Raw genomic sequence first — 14,774 nt, 5'->3', positions numbered from 1 at the left:
GTGTGTTTATCTCAATACACATACACTCTCTCTAAATGTGGGTGGTCCGTGTTAAACGGCAACAAAAGCCTTAATTTCCATGTGTGAACTGAGGGACAGCTGTCTGAGCTAATGTGACAGCAGAAAGTGGAAGATGAAATGAGATGAAAGGAATTCACATATCTGCAGGGAGCAAATGGTTTTAATTATGTTAATGTGCACAGGATATGCTAATCATTCTCTTTCTGTCTTTGGAGGCATGAAGAGTGCTGTGGCAGTAGGTATGGTCAGTCTATGCCAGTTCCAGTGCCTACACAAAAACACAACTACCAAAGAATGGAGCAGAACCTACAAGTGTCTGAAAGGTTGGCTCACTATTATTATATATACATAAGAATACAGACATGCATAAATCTTCTTAAATGAATGCCCTATGAGTTCCCTTGCTTCTGTTTCAGGCCTGTACATCACTACTGCACAAGTGGATTTACAGCATGTGGGGAAATCGGAGCTTCACCTGAAACGGGAAGGGGTTTATCTCATCGTAGACACTCCACTGGACGATCTGGACTGTATATACCCTCTCCACATGGTAAAGACATCAGTTCACAGAAGATATTAGGGATGCACTGATGTATCGGCAAATTATTGAACAAATTTAAATTATCTGCAAATCGGTTTTAAGCATAAAATCGTTGATATGAAAAACTGATGGTTCATTTATAATTAATTATCAACACACTTTGTAACATATCTGTGAAAAAATAATGATAGCCACAGAATGGGGAAGGGTTGGCACTCCTAAGAACGTGTAATATTTAATTACATACAGTATTTATTTTCTCGAGGGAAAAACAACGTTACTGATGTGACAATTGTGAAAGCTGCACTTACCTATACATGAGGTTAAACCATCCAAAACACTTTTAAACCAGCAGACTTTGATTTCTGAGTCATTGATATGGTATCCATTAGGGGTGTGTAGCGAAGCCATTATCTGTATTTGTAATTGTATTCTGATAAAATTCGGTTTTGGGCGGGACTTAAACCGGAAGTGCGTGTTACTCTTAAATTAGAAAATAGATAGAGACAGCCGAAATAGATAGAAGAACTGTGGTGAATTCTCCAAGAAGCTTGGAACATCCTATCTGCCAACAACCAAGAAAAATTGTGTCCAGGTGAACCTAGAAGAATTACTGCTGTTTTAATGGCAAAGGTGGTCACCCCAAATATTGATTTGCCTTTTCTTATGTTTACTGGACTTTGTATGACATTAAGTGATAAATGAAAACTATTTATGTCATTATTTTTGAAGACATCCTTACTATGCAATATTTTTCACAAGTGCCTAAAAATTTTGTACAGTACTGTATATACTTTTATTTGCCTATAGGACTAAAAGAGGAAGATATGTTAGGTAGTTAACTTTGAGGTCATTTTTTGGGTGGCTGGAAATAACAGTTTACTTGCAGTTTACTAATTTGAGTCACGTTATTCATAATTTGCATATTTGGTTTTGGTAGATTGGGTACATGTCAAAACTCTGACCGGTTTCTGCTATCTTTTCTCAGTAGGAACTGTTCCCAAAACACTCAATCAGCCTGAATCTACTGGCAGTAGGACGGGGACACCAGCCACTGGTAAAATTCCCCCTTGTATTCATATAAAATGTGTTTTTATGAATGCTCATTCAAATGAAATTTCCATTTCAATTTAGTGCGCTTTATTGGCACGACAAAAACTGTACATTTTTATTGCCAAAGTGTATGGAGCATTTTGAGAAATTGTGCAAAATAAGTCAAATAAAGTAACCAAAAGTGCAAATGGAATAAACAAGTAATATTAGCCAATTTAATGAAATATCTATAGTTTAAAATAATCTGCATAGAGTAAACTAAGAAAGTATCAATTAACATATTTTAACAAAAAGGAATAAATAAATTTCTTACATTTAAAAAAACAATCTAACAATGAAGAATAATATCAAATGTTCAAATAACAGTGATCTAAATGTAATATAGAGAGATTATAGTTTATATACAGTATATTATCTTATCTTTCTCTGTCTCAGATGTGTGTCATCGGCAGTTCTCTCCTCTCTTACAGATCTTACAGCCATAGAAACAACCCTGACCTACAAACACCGGAGCAATCGACATAGTCCAGAGTCAATAGTGCACAGAGTGAGTTCACTATTGCCTGATCAAATTTGGTCACTTCCAGTGGCATTTTTGCCCTAAGCCATTTCTCCATTTCCTGTGTTTTAGTTGGATTTGTATAGGCGGCCCAGTACTGGTCAAGCTCCATGTATGGCACCTGTTCAGCGAGGCCTTACCGCCCGAACCAAGACCCTGTCTGACCTGAAGGAGTTGACACAAAGTCCAGACACTGGGCCCCTTGTGCCACTTTTCAAGCCTTTGGAAAGAAGAGAGACAGTCAAAAGGTAATAGTCATTGGGTTTTTAGTGCTGCTTGAAGATTTGCTTGTGATGGAATAGTAATAATAAAGGATATTTACTAATTAGCACTGTGATTATATTATTGCCTCAGGCTCATTATTTTAGTTTGTTTCATCTGGCTTTGTGAGCTATTGTTTTTAAGTGTAATTTGTGCTGTGCAGGTCATTAACCTGTTAACCTGCACCAGTGCGCAGTCGCACCGAAGAGTCCCCCCCCCCCCCCAGTTTAATGTTTATGAATAGATTTAACGTGAAAGAACATCATTAATCTTGGCAAACTATATATCATTTTAAAGGTGTAAGCCTCAAGCATCGATGATAGAGCTCTGTTTTTCGATGAAAAGCTTATAACGAATGTATTTCTTGCATTTATGTAAGCAATACAGATCAAACAAACGTAATCAAAAACGGAGCACTTACCAGTAGTGTCGTAATAACGAGCCACACACGCATCCACTGCTAAAAGTTCCAGATTGGATGGAAAGGTGAGGGTCCACTGAATAACATCCCATAGAGCATTTTTAGTCCAAAGAAACAATAACGTTGTAACATTGATGGTTATTCCTTTGTTTACATCGAAGTTTCTTCAGGGTGAAGTATCATACTTGTCGGTTATGCAATAAAATTATGCATAATAACAGACTCCGGTAGCCGAACGTTATATGGGTGTGTTGCTTAGAGTGTAATGTACAAATTAAGACCGCACACACACACACAAATACAAAGATAGGCAATATATAGGTCGAAATATCCAAACACTGCGGTCAGTTTTTTGACGCCATGATATGCTGATCCTATTGTTTTGTCTTTACAACGAAAGCCAATGAAAGAATTGAAATGATATGACTGATAGAAAATGTAGCCAAGCAGTGCACGATTCCAACGATATCCGGAAGTTTAAATTCCTCGCGAACAAGATGTTTTTTTATTTATTTGAATCAGCCACTCTAACCTACGAATTAGGCTGTGACCACACCCCCGTCATTTGACAACAAACGAGCCATAGTAAAAAGACGGTTCCCCAGTCAACATCTGTTTTCGCGTCTTACTTACTGGACGGATTATCTCATCAAATGGATCATCAAAAGAAGTTTTTTTCTGCTGAAGATGTTTTATTTGAGATCACTCGAAGCAGCGATGACGAAATTGAGGAGTGAATACAGCGACGACGGTGATATACTTGAGGACGGAAAAGATGGTCCAATTTTACATCGGTGAGTTGCTATGTAACATGCACACATTATACGTGTGTGTGTGTGTGAGAGAGAGAGTGTGTGTGTGTGTGTGTGTGTGTGTGTGTGTGTGTTTGTTTTCCCATTTGATTTATATGGTAAATGCATTGTGGTCTGAAAAGACCAAATATAAAACAAATGGCTTGTCTGATGGCTGGCCATCAGTGTGATTGTTTGTTGGTTCTATGTCTGACCATCCATATGAATGCTGTCTGTATCACTGGCCATCACCAGCCATTGAATGTTGAATGGGCAACTATCGGTATGAATAGTGTATATGACTAAAATAGCTTGCAGTACCCTTCATAACATTTGATCATTAGGTTGCTTTTTGAGGTATCCAAGGAGGCTTCTTGGTACCTGGACATAGTCTTGGAAAAAATATTGCAGAAATCTCATTTTTCATAATATCTTCCTCAAATGTGAAATATAAACTGATGAGACTTGTGGCTTTCAATCAATTGCCTAACTGGATTCATCCAGGTTTGTTTTCATTGATTTTTCCATAAAATAATGAAATGTTACTTGCAGTACAAATTATCTTCAAGACACTTTAAATTCTATACATTTTTGTCTGTGTAAGTTTTTTCAACTTTTACATTTGGGTAACAAAACTCCAAAGTGTCTTCTTTTTAAATATGTCTAAATTGTGCATGTAGAGCAAATTGTTCAGTAACTACAATTATTTTAGTTTGGGGATGTCATTTCTGGGGATGTGCCTCAGGCAGGGGAGGTAGAAAGGGAACCGACATAGTCTTGGAAAAAAGCTTGCAGGAACCCCATTTTTCATTATATCTTCCTCAAATTTGAAATATAAACTGATGAGACTTGTGGCTTTCAATCCTTTACGTAATTGGATTCCTCCAGGTCTATTTTTATATATTTGTACATGAAATAATAAAACATTTTTTGAAGTTCACATTATTTATGAGGCACTTCAACTTTTATAACTTTTTATTTGTTTGAGCATTATCAACTCTGATTTGTTGTTAGTAGAGTGCCAAGTGTCTTCTTTCCAAAGAGACCTTAATTGTGCCTGTGGTACACTGTTCTCAGGAGCTATATTTATTTTAATTCAGGTATGTCATTTTCAGCTGTGAGCCCCTGAGTGGGGGTGCAGGTTAACAGGTTAAGTACCGGTCGTCTCTCAGATAAGTTGCTCAAGGGAGTGTTTGCACCTCAGCTAGACGGAGGTAGCTGTGAGAGCTTAAAGTCGGAGAAACCCATGGACACTACAGGTATAAACACACACTGACGGTAACACACAGGCCCTGTTTACACTTGGTGTTAAGATGTGTCTTGTGGTCAGGCAAGACACATTGCTGTTTACACCTGGTCACTTAATTGCACCTCCTGTGACCACTTGTGTTAAGATTTCTAGGGGATGGTCTCTGATTTCATGATGACATACATTAATCACTGTGTAATTGTGTTACTGCACGATAATAAATCACAAAAAAGTCAGAAAAGACAAATAAAGTTCAAACAAAACTGGTGCACTGGTTCTCCTAGGTGCAGTTTAAATTTAATTTGAGCAAAAACACAAAATTTCGAGTAGAAAATATCTGTTGTTTTTGTGGAGTACCTATGTTAGTTCAGCTTTCAATGTGTGTGCTTGTCTATCCTCCTTTTCAAATTTTCTGATTGGACAGTTATTTCCTTTTAAAACAGCTTGTAACCGGCAAATTTCAAACTCAAGTTTTAGCGCAGTCGTTTATTGACTGGTGGGGGTTGTGCTTCACTGCTGTCCGGGACACATTCAGGATGGATTTACACATCACACAAGATGCGTTTACACAGGTAGCATTTGCGCCTGGAATGTGGTCACATGCATTATTGTCTATCTCCGTATGTCGATTTTGTAATCTAAATACAAAACATTTAGACCTGTATTTAGCACTAACCTGTGATCGGATCACCAAAACGCATCTTAATTTATTGTAACCGGGGTCACAGTTTTAAATATGAAACCTGTAAAATTTGTCTTTCCCGTAAAGGTACCACATCTGTTATTCTTACAAGCAACTGCTGCCTATATTTTATAAACATTCATACATCAACAAATTGCAGTTAAAGGTGCTGTAAGTGATTTAAGCAATTCTACTTCCACAAGACTGAGGCATAGAATTAGCCACGCCCCCTTTCTAAAACCCAAAGATACCAAATGAGCTTTATTGAGACCAACATCATGCAGAAATGATTGTTAAATAGAACAGCAGCAAAATGGCGCCCTCAACTGACAACTGTTCTATGAGAACACACAAAATTATTGACATGTCAAAAGTGCCAGAGATAGCGGACCACGGACACGTTTTTGTTTGCTATTTAAACAGTCTAGTGCTGTCACTGAGACAGATGAGATATCTCACGACACTTATTTCAGTAATATCTTTTTTGCATACCTTTCCATGAAAAAAAATTGGATAATGCACCTTTAAAATATTTTGTGTCATGTTGCATTAAAGCACCACAAACCGTTGTATGTGTTTTGGCCTACAGAATGACATAACTGATTCGCTGGCATTTCAACAGAAGATATAGATAATACTTAAAGATGAAGTTTGTAATTTCTGCACCACCAAAGGGAAGGGCAATGATAAAATTTGTTTTCATAACAGATTTCTGAAAATGCCCCTCATCTGCTGTTGGTCAAACAAAGAGATAGTCCTGCTCCCAACTCACGCCATTGGTTGAGTAACGTTGTTGGGGCAGGTTTAAGCGGGTTGCTCAAAATAATTTTCATAGCGCCAGAGACATAATATTGAAAGTTTTTGAGAAAATTAACCTATGAATGGCTTATTTGCAGTTGTCTCTGTATATAAAGCTAGAATGGGAGAAAGCATTTTAACACAGAAAAATGTATATACTTCAGCTTCAACATACTTTAAATGTAGCACAGACTGCTCTCAGTGTCACATATGTTTAAAATACCTTGAAGTAGCATTTGCTTGAAGACTTATCTTGTCCTTATCTCTCTAGCACCACCGATTGGCAATGATCGCACAGAACAGGGTTCAGTCAGTTCTGGAGTTGTTTTCACAATGGGCACTCCTGAATATATACACACACCTCCTCACACAGCTCGAATAAGACGCTTCTCAGGTGAGAATGAGATGAAAAAAAATCTGCCTGACTTTACTTTTCTATGTTACTTTTCTTTGCCAATCATGATACATTGAGTACTTGCTGTGTTGAAGTGGGCACTTCCAGTCCAACAAGCCCTGGCTGGACCTACAGTAACTTGCACGAGGCATGTGGCTCACCCAACAGCCTGCACTACGGTTACACAGATGCCATGGCAACAAACCTGTTGGGGGGTGTGGCCTTCGTACCCCCTGAACTACCAGAGGAGACACTTATGGAGGTAAAATTATTAACTTATACATAATATATGAACTAGAACAAAGGTTAAGTAATTTTAACAGTCATTAGCAAAAAATAAACCTAGAAAAGTGGATCAGGATGGTCTGAACTGTACAATATTTGTACAGACTATTTCACTGCTACATAAATAAATAAATGGACATGAAATATTGATTTGATTTAAAATAATGTTATGTAAGAAGAGAGAGAGAGATCATAGAGTAAAATGAGAGACATTAAACTAGCACAGCTATGTAGGAAATTGATTACCTGGACAACAGACCATTATACAGTTTAACAGTCATTAAACAAAAATATTTCACTGTAGAATGCTGCAATTGACCACCAGAATCGGGTATTTCAGAGAGCTGTGCAATACAAAAAAATTTGTGATCTGTTTTACCACTTAGGAGTAGTTCTCATTATACCATAGAGTTGTTTAGAGGAATCATTGATTATAGGATTTGAAATATTCCTCTTCACAGGAGGGACAAACAGACTTGTTGAGTCAACTGCGCTTCATTCTAGCCTTTACCCATTGCATTACTGAGGTCGCTGGAACAAAGGATAGTGGGGTTGAGAGGAATCTGGCAGTTAATGCTTCATTCTTAGAGCAGAGTGTTGTGTCTGACCAGATCAGCCAGCTGAGCCGTGAGTGGAGGTGAGATACCACTCAATCACACATAAATACAATTGATGTGTTTTACAGCAGAACATACACTGTTGGTGTCATGTGATTATAAATGTATACCGTGAGTGATGTGCACATGTACTGTACGCATATGTAGCTCTGCAGAGCAGCTGGTCCTCTATATGAAGTGTGCTGAGCTGCTGTCCTCTGCTTTACATACAGCGAAGGATGGGATTAATGAAGGCAAACTTTACCCTTCAGGATCTGTAAAACAAAGTAAGTCACATACTCCCTAAAGTGGATTCATGCTTAACAAAAAGCTGTAGGACATACAGATAATTAATTTGTGCAGGGCAGTTGTTTAGTCAAAGGCTTTTTATTTGTTTTTATATAGTCATTATATAGACTAATATAGATAATTTTGTGCAAACAAATTTCGGGTAAAAAAAAATTATGCAATTAATTATGCCTCCGACCCATATATAAATACTGTAACAAAGAATGTTGCTACCATCGGAGCAATTCAAGCTTGATGTACCACCTTGATGTTTTTGCGATTTTGTGATGTAGTCAACACAACTCCAGCTGTACAGGCAGCACTGCTTGTCATACCAGCGAGCAGGCATCACAGCCTTCCACAGATGACGCACAATGGCTGCATTTACACTGCAATGCTTAATGCACATATCTGATCTTTGCCCATATTCGATTTTTTGTTGTTGTTTACATTCACTTAAGACATAACCGACTGTGTTTACATTAATTACCTGCCAAGATGCACAAGGCTGTGACTCGGCACTATTTAGCATTGTTAGAACTACTGTATGAACCGGACCGAACATGTGTTTTACATGCAGTTGTTCTTGGAATTATCGATAAACATCACAAGAATACAATTCATCCTTCAAAGATGACTCCCTCCACAATTCACACGTATGAATTCCCATGCATGCATTCATTAACCTTACCCTTGCGCTACTAAGTAGGAATGCACCGATATATCGGCCGTTGATATTTATTGGCCAATTATTGACCAAATTTAAACCATCAGCAATTCGGGTCAAGCATGAAAACACTGATATGAAAAACAGATGGCTTATTTATAATTAATTATCATCACATGCACAATCCAGAAATAATGATAGCCACAGAAAGTAGACAGCTTAGCACTGCTAAGAACATAATCATTCTCGTTCTGACATTGAGGGAAAATATGTTGTTACAGATGTGACAGTTGTGAAAGTGGAACTTATCTATACAAACCATCCAAAATGCTTGGAAACTAATAAACTTTGATATTGGTATGGTATCCATTGATTGAGTTAGGATTGAAATCGCAATATAGTCTTTACTAAAGATTACTAAACCTTGAGAGCTTAAACATTTTACATTTACATTTTATGCATTTTGGCAGACGCTTATATCCAAAGCGACCAAAGCCCCCTTATTACAGGGACAATCCCCCAGGAGCAACCTGGAGTTAAGTGCCTTGCTCAAGGACACAAAGGTGGTGGCTGTGGGGCTCGAACCAGCATCCTTCTGATTACCAGATTACCAGTTATGGTGCTTAGACCACTACACCACCACCACTCTATTAAAAATAGAGTCTATTTAGTGATTCAGTGAGCCCTTCAGTCAGCATTGTGAAAACTAGCAGCACCCTCTAGCGATGTGTATGTCATTATCCATTAATCCTTAATAGAATTTAAAAGGGCATTTTTTTCCTTTGGTATCTTCTTATTTATCCATGATATGGTTGACGTTTCCTTGGAATTGTCCAACATCTGCATAAGGCTTGGTTATGGATAAACTAAAACATGCTAGTTTTTTTCGCTATTCTCTTCTGAAAATACTAGAGAAGTTCGCTCTTGCCATTTATTCCACTGCATGTAGCTAATTCTGCACTTGTAAAATTATTATCATTGATGTCCTCTACACTATGGTAAAATATATGCACAAAAAAATCAGCCTCGAGTATATCATAAATCTTTCTGATAGACTTAAGGGGCTTTCACCTGTTTGTATATTGATCTATTCAAATCTCTTTTCATGTTTGTGATGTCTCTTCTCTGCAAATGCATGCTTGACCTATCACAATTGCTTGACACCTTGTACCTTCAGATTACATGCACAAATATAAAAGAAGACTCTGTTTCAGCTGATTTTAATGTCAGAAATACGAGGAGAGTTGGGGTATAAGTGTTTAGATGTTGGTCAGATGTCCAAATATCGGATATGTATCTGATTTAAAACCACATTTGAAAGTGGCTCAGATCGCATGCCAAAAAATCTGATGTTGAGTGTGTGTGGTTTTTTTTTTTCTGTTTACACATGTGCAACAATACAGATTTGAGTAAATAAGGATGAAATATTTTTGTGACCGTGTAAATGCAGCCTATAACAACTCGACCCAGAATGCAGGGACCCCGAGATGGGTTTCAAACTGCATTTAACTTGACACAGTGTCCTAAAAGCACAGCGCTTATGACTAGAGATGCTGAAAAGTTCTGAGAAGTGACGTAACCAAAGTGAGACACTCTAAAAGCATCCGACTGACACATGAGTACATGGACCAACAATTAAAAATAGCTCAGATGGAATTAGGCAAATAATAGGGTTCCCCGTCTGTCACTCTCTCAACGTTGTGTCGAATTTGCTGTTGGATCTACGGTGCATATCAGCAGCTTTCTCCTTTCCTGCACTCAGTGCAGCCTTTGCCCCTGGGTGCTTCGACAGCGCTTCTGAAAGAGTTATTTTCCTCACAAAAAGATTATAATTTCTCTAAAAGAGCACACACAGCAGACGTTGAACACCCTTTTCAGGATGCATCTGTTTAAAATGCCCTTCCGCCTCTGTGTAGTTCCTGGATGTGGTAGATTTCTCTCTGCTCCTGACAGTCATAGATGCTTCCTCGTGTGTCCGGGCTACGATCACACTGAGGCGGCGTTTGTGGATGGTTTGTGGATTGTTCTCACTGCGAGAACTTAACCATGGCAACGTTGCGGTCGTGGATTTCCTTCCTAAAAAGGAACCACTCCAGCCACCCCCCGCATTGCTCCTTCTTCCCACGGGATTGAGGACGACCCGGCTGACAATGGAAGCGATTTGGGGATGGCAGCGGGATTTACCCTGCAGGTTTCACTGGGTAAATCCCTACGAACCACCCGCCCCCGGCACGCTCGTTGATTCCGTCCGGGCTCGAGGTGTGAGCGGCTTGCCTCACGGCCAGTCTGACTACTCCCTCGGACCCGCCGTGTTGGATGATGAATTTGCCGCTGCATCGGAGAGCGTCCCGGCATCTGACTCGGACTGCCGACTTCGGATCGGCCAGACATGCTTGCCTGGGCCACCGTGAGTGTGGGGTTGGACTGTAACCCTCCATACTCCCACAGCCCTCACAGCTATACGATTGGTTCCTTGGTTCCTTCGCTACCCAAGAGCCCGCTCTGATGCTCCCTAGCGGAGGCTCCCCTCGGGACAGACGCGCTGGCACACAGCTGGCCCCGGGGGCTGCGCAAGTACGCTTTCCCCAGTGAGCCTACTTGCGCGGGTGCTGTGCAAGGTCAGGGAGGACGAGGAACAAGTCACACTAGTGGCCCCCTATTGGCCCACGCAGACTTGGTACTCGGATCTCACGCTTCTCGCGACAGCACCTCCCTGGCAAATTCCCCTAAGGAAGGACCTTCTTTGTCAGGGACGGGGCACCCTCAGGCATCCGCGTCCAGACCTCTGGAACCTCCACGTCTGGTCCCTGGAATCTACATGGCCTACCACCTGTTGACGTAGCAACAATCAGCCAAGCCAGAGCTCCCTCTACCAGGCAGCTTTACGCCCTGAAGTGCCATTTGTTAGGAGTTGGAAAAGAACACCTTCCCCGATACGTGTTATAGCGTTAAATGGCCCCAGCCGCTTTAACTCTATGCGAGAAACATAGAGAGAGAAAAGGCGTGGCTGGCACGGCCTGCTCCCATGCTTGGCATGTTGCTTGTTCCCTCTCCTTCGGGGATCCCGGAAACCTAAAAAGTTTATGACGTTTTTATGGGGAAGTGTACGTGCAGTCTGACGCAGCCTGCTGCTTTGGCACGCAGCTGCCTGTCCGCACCTGCGTCAGCAGTTCACGCACATGGTTCAGCGCATGGTGTGATTGAATAGGGACCCATAATGTCGATTCATTCTACACAACGTCGAGTTAGCGACAGATGGGAACATCTAGGTTACCATTGTTTCCCCCTGTTCCCTGATGGAGGGATACCTTTTATACCCGTATGTCAGGGGGAGGGACATGCAAATTCTGTCTGCCAATTTCTCATCGGCCTTTTCTCAAGTTCAGATGTAACTGAGGCCTTCAAGAAAGACCACTAGGGAATGGGGGTTACAATAGTAACCTAGACTTTATATTGTTCAATTATGTAGAAATAAAACAAACAATGCTTTGACTTTTGAAGCCACGTTTTGTATTTTCTAAATGCTTTACTTGTCTGCTGCTGCAATAAATGTAATGTAATTGACTTATCTGCATAATAATATTTATTATATATTATTATAATTAAAATTATTTAAATTGTTATATTCTAAATTGTCTAGATTGGGGGTGTTAGTAAATAATGATATGTGATTAACTCTTAATTAATCGGCACATCGTAATTAATTCAGTTAAAAATGATAATTGGTTGACAGCCCTAATATGAACACATACTGTATTTTAATTATTGAGTTATATATTTAGACAAAATTAAACAAATAAATGAATGGTATATAAAACTATATTTATATGTAGCATTAAATTATATTTGAGATTAATTAATTGAAAATGGCACCAAATATATATTGTTTTATATAGTTTTTTTATTATTATTTGAAGAAGGGGAAACCTATTGAAATACTGTTTATGCTGTATATACCGTAATGCTTTTAACTAACTTGACTAGAATAGTTACTTTTAAGACAATCATTCTGATTGGCATGTTTTGTGTGTTGGCACTTGCAGTGGTACGCAAGCTGAACGAGCTGTATAAGGAATGTGTGAGCTCTTGCCGCTCTCTCGACGAGAAATTACAGCTCTTCTTCAGCAGCAAACAAAGACTGATGGACCGCATGAACAGCATTACTGCTGAAAGACTCATTTACACGCACACCATTCACATGGTATGAGCATACACATTGGGTTTCTTAGTTACTATGAAATCGTTATTAGTATTGACAATCACATTTAGGACAATTATGGATCTATAACATTGTTTAATATTATGTGAAATACCTCTAGTATATGAAATATGAATAGCAGTCATCTGTTATGAAATCAGGTACAGACTGCAGCACTGGATGAAATGTTTCATCATGGAGAAACCTCTGTAGAGCGATACCATAAGGCCTTACTACTGATGGAGGGACTGTCCCTAATCATTACAGAAACTGCAGACCTGAAAAATATCAACAAATGTGAGTACCATACACACAAATAAACACTTGTTCAATAGACAGCTGAGTATTCAACTTATCTCAACGAATATTTGTTTGCTGTGTCTGTAGGCAAGCAGTGTATTGAGCAACGTCTCTCCTCCCTCCAGCCCAGAGCAAATGTGTGATCAGTTTTGTATGAACATTTGTTTTTCTCTACATTCGAATTGCCATTAGAATTTCCATAAAGGGAAAGAATGTACTTCTTGACTCCAAAAGTAAAGCCATATAAATACTAGACAGGGACTAAATCTCTATTGGTATATGTATTATCCTGATATGTATAATTATATATTAACATATTTAAGGATGTGAAGCATCTGAGAAATTACATTGGCTGACTTACAGAACTATATTTTCAAAAGTCAAAAAGAAAGTCAAAAGTCAAATGTGTAGGCAAATCAACCATCAATGACATTACTTTTTGTACTAAAGCAGTAAAGCCAGTGTTGGGGGCTGTATGAGCAACAGCTTGGATCCTCTTTATTAAATTGTACTAAAACATGCTTAGAATGTTAGTCTCATTAAGGAACATAGATTTAAAGGTCTTTGCCTGTATGTTTTTGCATGATTCTGAGGAAATGATATGGAAATGTTATCTACTGTATCTGAAGGAATACATACATCCTTTTAAACCTCTGTAGCCACTGCCCTTTTGAACAGCAAAACAACATCTGTTGGTGGTAGATGGGTAGTTTGTCAGTGTTACAACTACAGAGGTACAGTTCTAATGTGGCAATTGACCAAAACTGTGGCAAAAACTTTGTTGACCTACTTGGCCTACTTATTAAGACTGCTTCATATGTCATCATATGAAGGTGAAAGAAATAATTGAGATTTGTATTATATGAACTATCATACTGTTATTCATGTGTATGTAAACGGTGAAGCACTTTATAAACCTAATTGTCTTTTGGATTCCTGAAAGTAACCACTGAGGAGGAGACCAACCTGCAGTGTCATTTCTGTCTAAATAGCATTGGCTAAGTCAAAGGATATGCAATAAGACAATAGTCAATATCTTATACGTAGCATTTTGTATTTATTATAATCTGTTTTAGATGTGTCTGGAATGTAAATATTTATTCAGTCGATGAGTGCAAGTGATGTTTTAGTTTACAGTTTGCTCCTGAACACTGTTCAGAAGTAAGAGTTTAAAGTTAAAGCTTTAAACTTCTAGGTGTTCATCTTTTCCAGTACAGGGCTTTTGCACATTTTGTTTGTAGTGATTTGATTGGCCGCTTTAGCTGAATAGCCTTGTGACTCATACTTTTCAAATGTACTCTGTATGTTTTGTAAGGTTTGTTCATTACTGCACTATTTTTGCATCACCAAGATGTCTACCAAACCGTTTAGGATGACGATAACTCTTTAAAGGATCTTGTTTTACTTTTTCCTTATCTTATGGTAACAAGGTTATCTTATCACAGTGTTTTAAGGCATTTAGTCTGAATTGCTTATGGTAAAATTAACTTGAATAAACTTTGAGGAATGCACAGCAAACTCTATGAAATGAATGTTAAATTTAGGTAAATTAACCATTTTGTATATTTATTTTGTTTACAATATCTATGATGTGTTTTTATTTTTGTCTTTTTATTTCCTATTCAGAGCAGTCAAAACAAAATAATTGCAGGAAGCATGTATGTGATATG

General features: G+C 38.7%; 2 protein-coding genes across 4 annotated transcripts in view; both read left to right on the top strand.

Annotated features, from left to right (window-relative positions):
- LOC127621451 (serine/threonine-protein kinase ULK1-like) overlaps window positions 1-2,903 on the top strand; it is a 26,812-nt gene extending 23,909 nt beyond the window's left edge. The window contains exons 15-19 of the mRNA XM_052095041.1: window positions 237-344; window positions 438-571; window positions 1,551-1,619; window positions 2,086-2,162; window positions 2,247-2,903. Of these exons, the coding sequence (XP_051951001.1) occupies window positions 237-344; window positions 438-571; window positions 1,551-1,619; window positions 2,086-2,162; window positions 2,247-2,426 (568 nt within the window). The 3' untranslated portion in view covers window positions 2,427-2,903. The remainder of the gene's footprint in view (window positions 1-236; window positions 345-437; window positions 572-1,550; window positions 1,620-2,085; window positions 2,163-2,246) is intronic.
- LOC127621452 (serine/threonine-protein kinase ULK1-like) lies at window positions 2,307-14,774 on the top strand. Of its 3 annotated transcripts, none has more exons than XM_052095044.1 (8): window positions 2,307-2,422; window positions 6,648-6,770; window positions 6,866-7,032; window positions 7,517-7,692; window positions 7,820-7,938; window positions 12,650-12,807; window positions 12,966-13,101; window positions 13,192-14,774. In XM_052095044.1, the coding sequence occupies exons 2-8, from the start codon at window positions 6,710-6,712 to the stop codon at window positions 13,245-13,247; spliced, it is 873 nt and encodes a 290-aa protein (XP_051951004.1). In that variant the 5' UTR covers window positions 2,307-2,422; window positions 6,648-6,709; the 3' UTR covers window positions 13,248-14,774. The 3 variants fall into 3 exon arrangements, with proteins under 3 accessions (XP_051951004.1, XP_051951003.1, XP_051951002.1); XM_052095043.1 differs by lacking the exon at window positions 2,307-2,422 and adding an exon at window positions 4,404-4,906 and having other exon boundaries at window positions 12,972-13,101; XM_052095042.1 differs by lacking the exon at window positions 2,307-2,422 and adding an exon at window positions 4,404-4,906.

This window comes from Xyrauchen texanus, chromosome 27, assembly GCF_025860055.1.
Source record: "Xyrauchen texanus isolate HMW12.3.18 chromosome 27, RBS_HiC_50CHRs, whole genome shotgun sequence".
Taxonomy (NCBI): domain Eukaryota; kingdom Metazoa; phylum Chordata; class Actinopteri; order Cypriniformes; family Catostomidae; genus Xyrauchen; species Xyrauchen texanus.
This window is presented reverse-complemented; position numbering and strand designations above follow the sequence as displayed.

Bases quoted from the DNA above. Each gene is read 5' to 3' on its own strand.
- LOC127621452 (XM_052095042.1), top strand. The intron at 6,771-6,865 runs GTGAGAATGAGA...GCTGTGTTGAAG, and splicing joins TCGAATAAGACGCTTCTCAG to TGGGCACTTCCAGTCCAACA. The intron at 7,033-7,516 runs GTAAAATTATTA...TCCTCTTCACAG, and splicing joins CAGAGGAGACACTTATGGAG to GAGGGACAAACAGACTTGTT.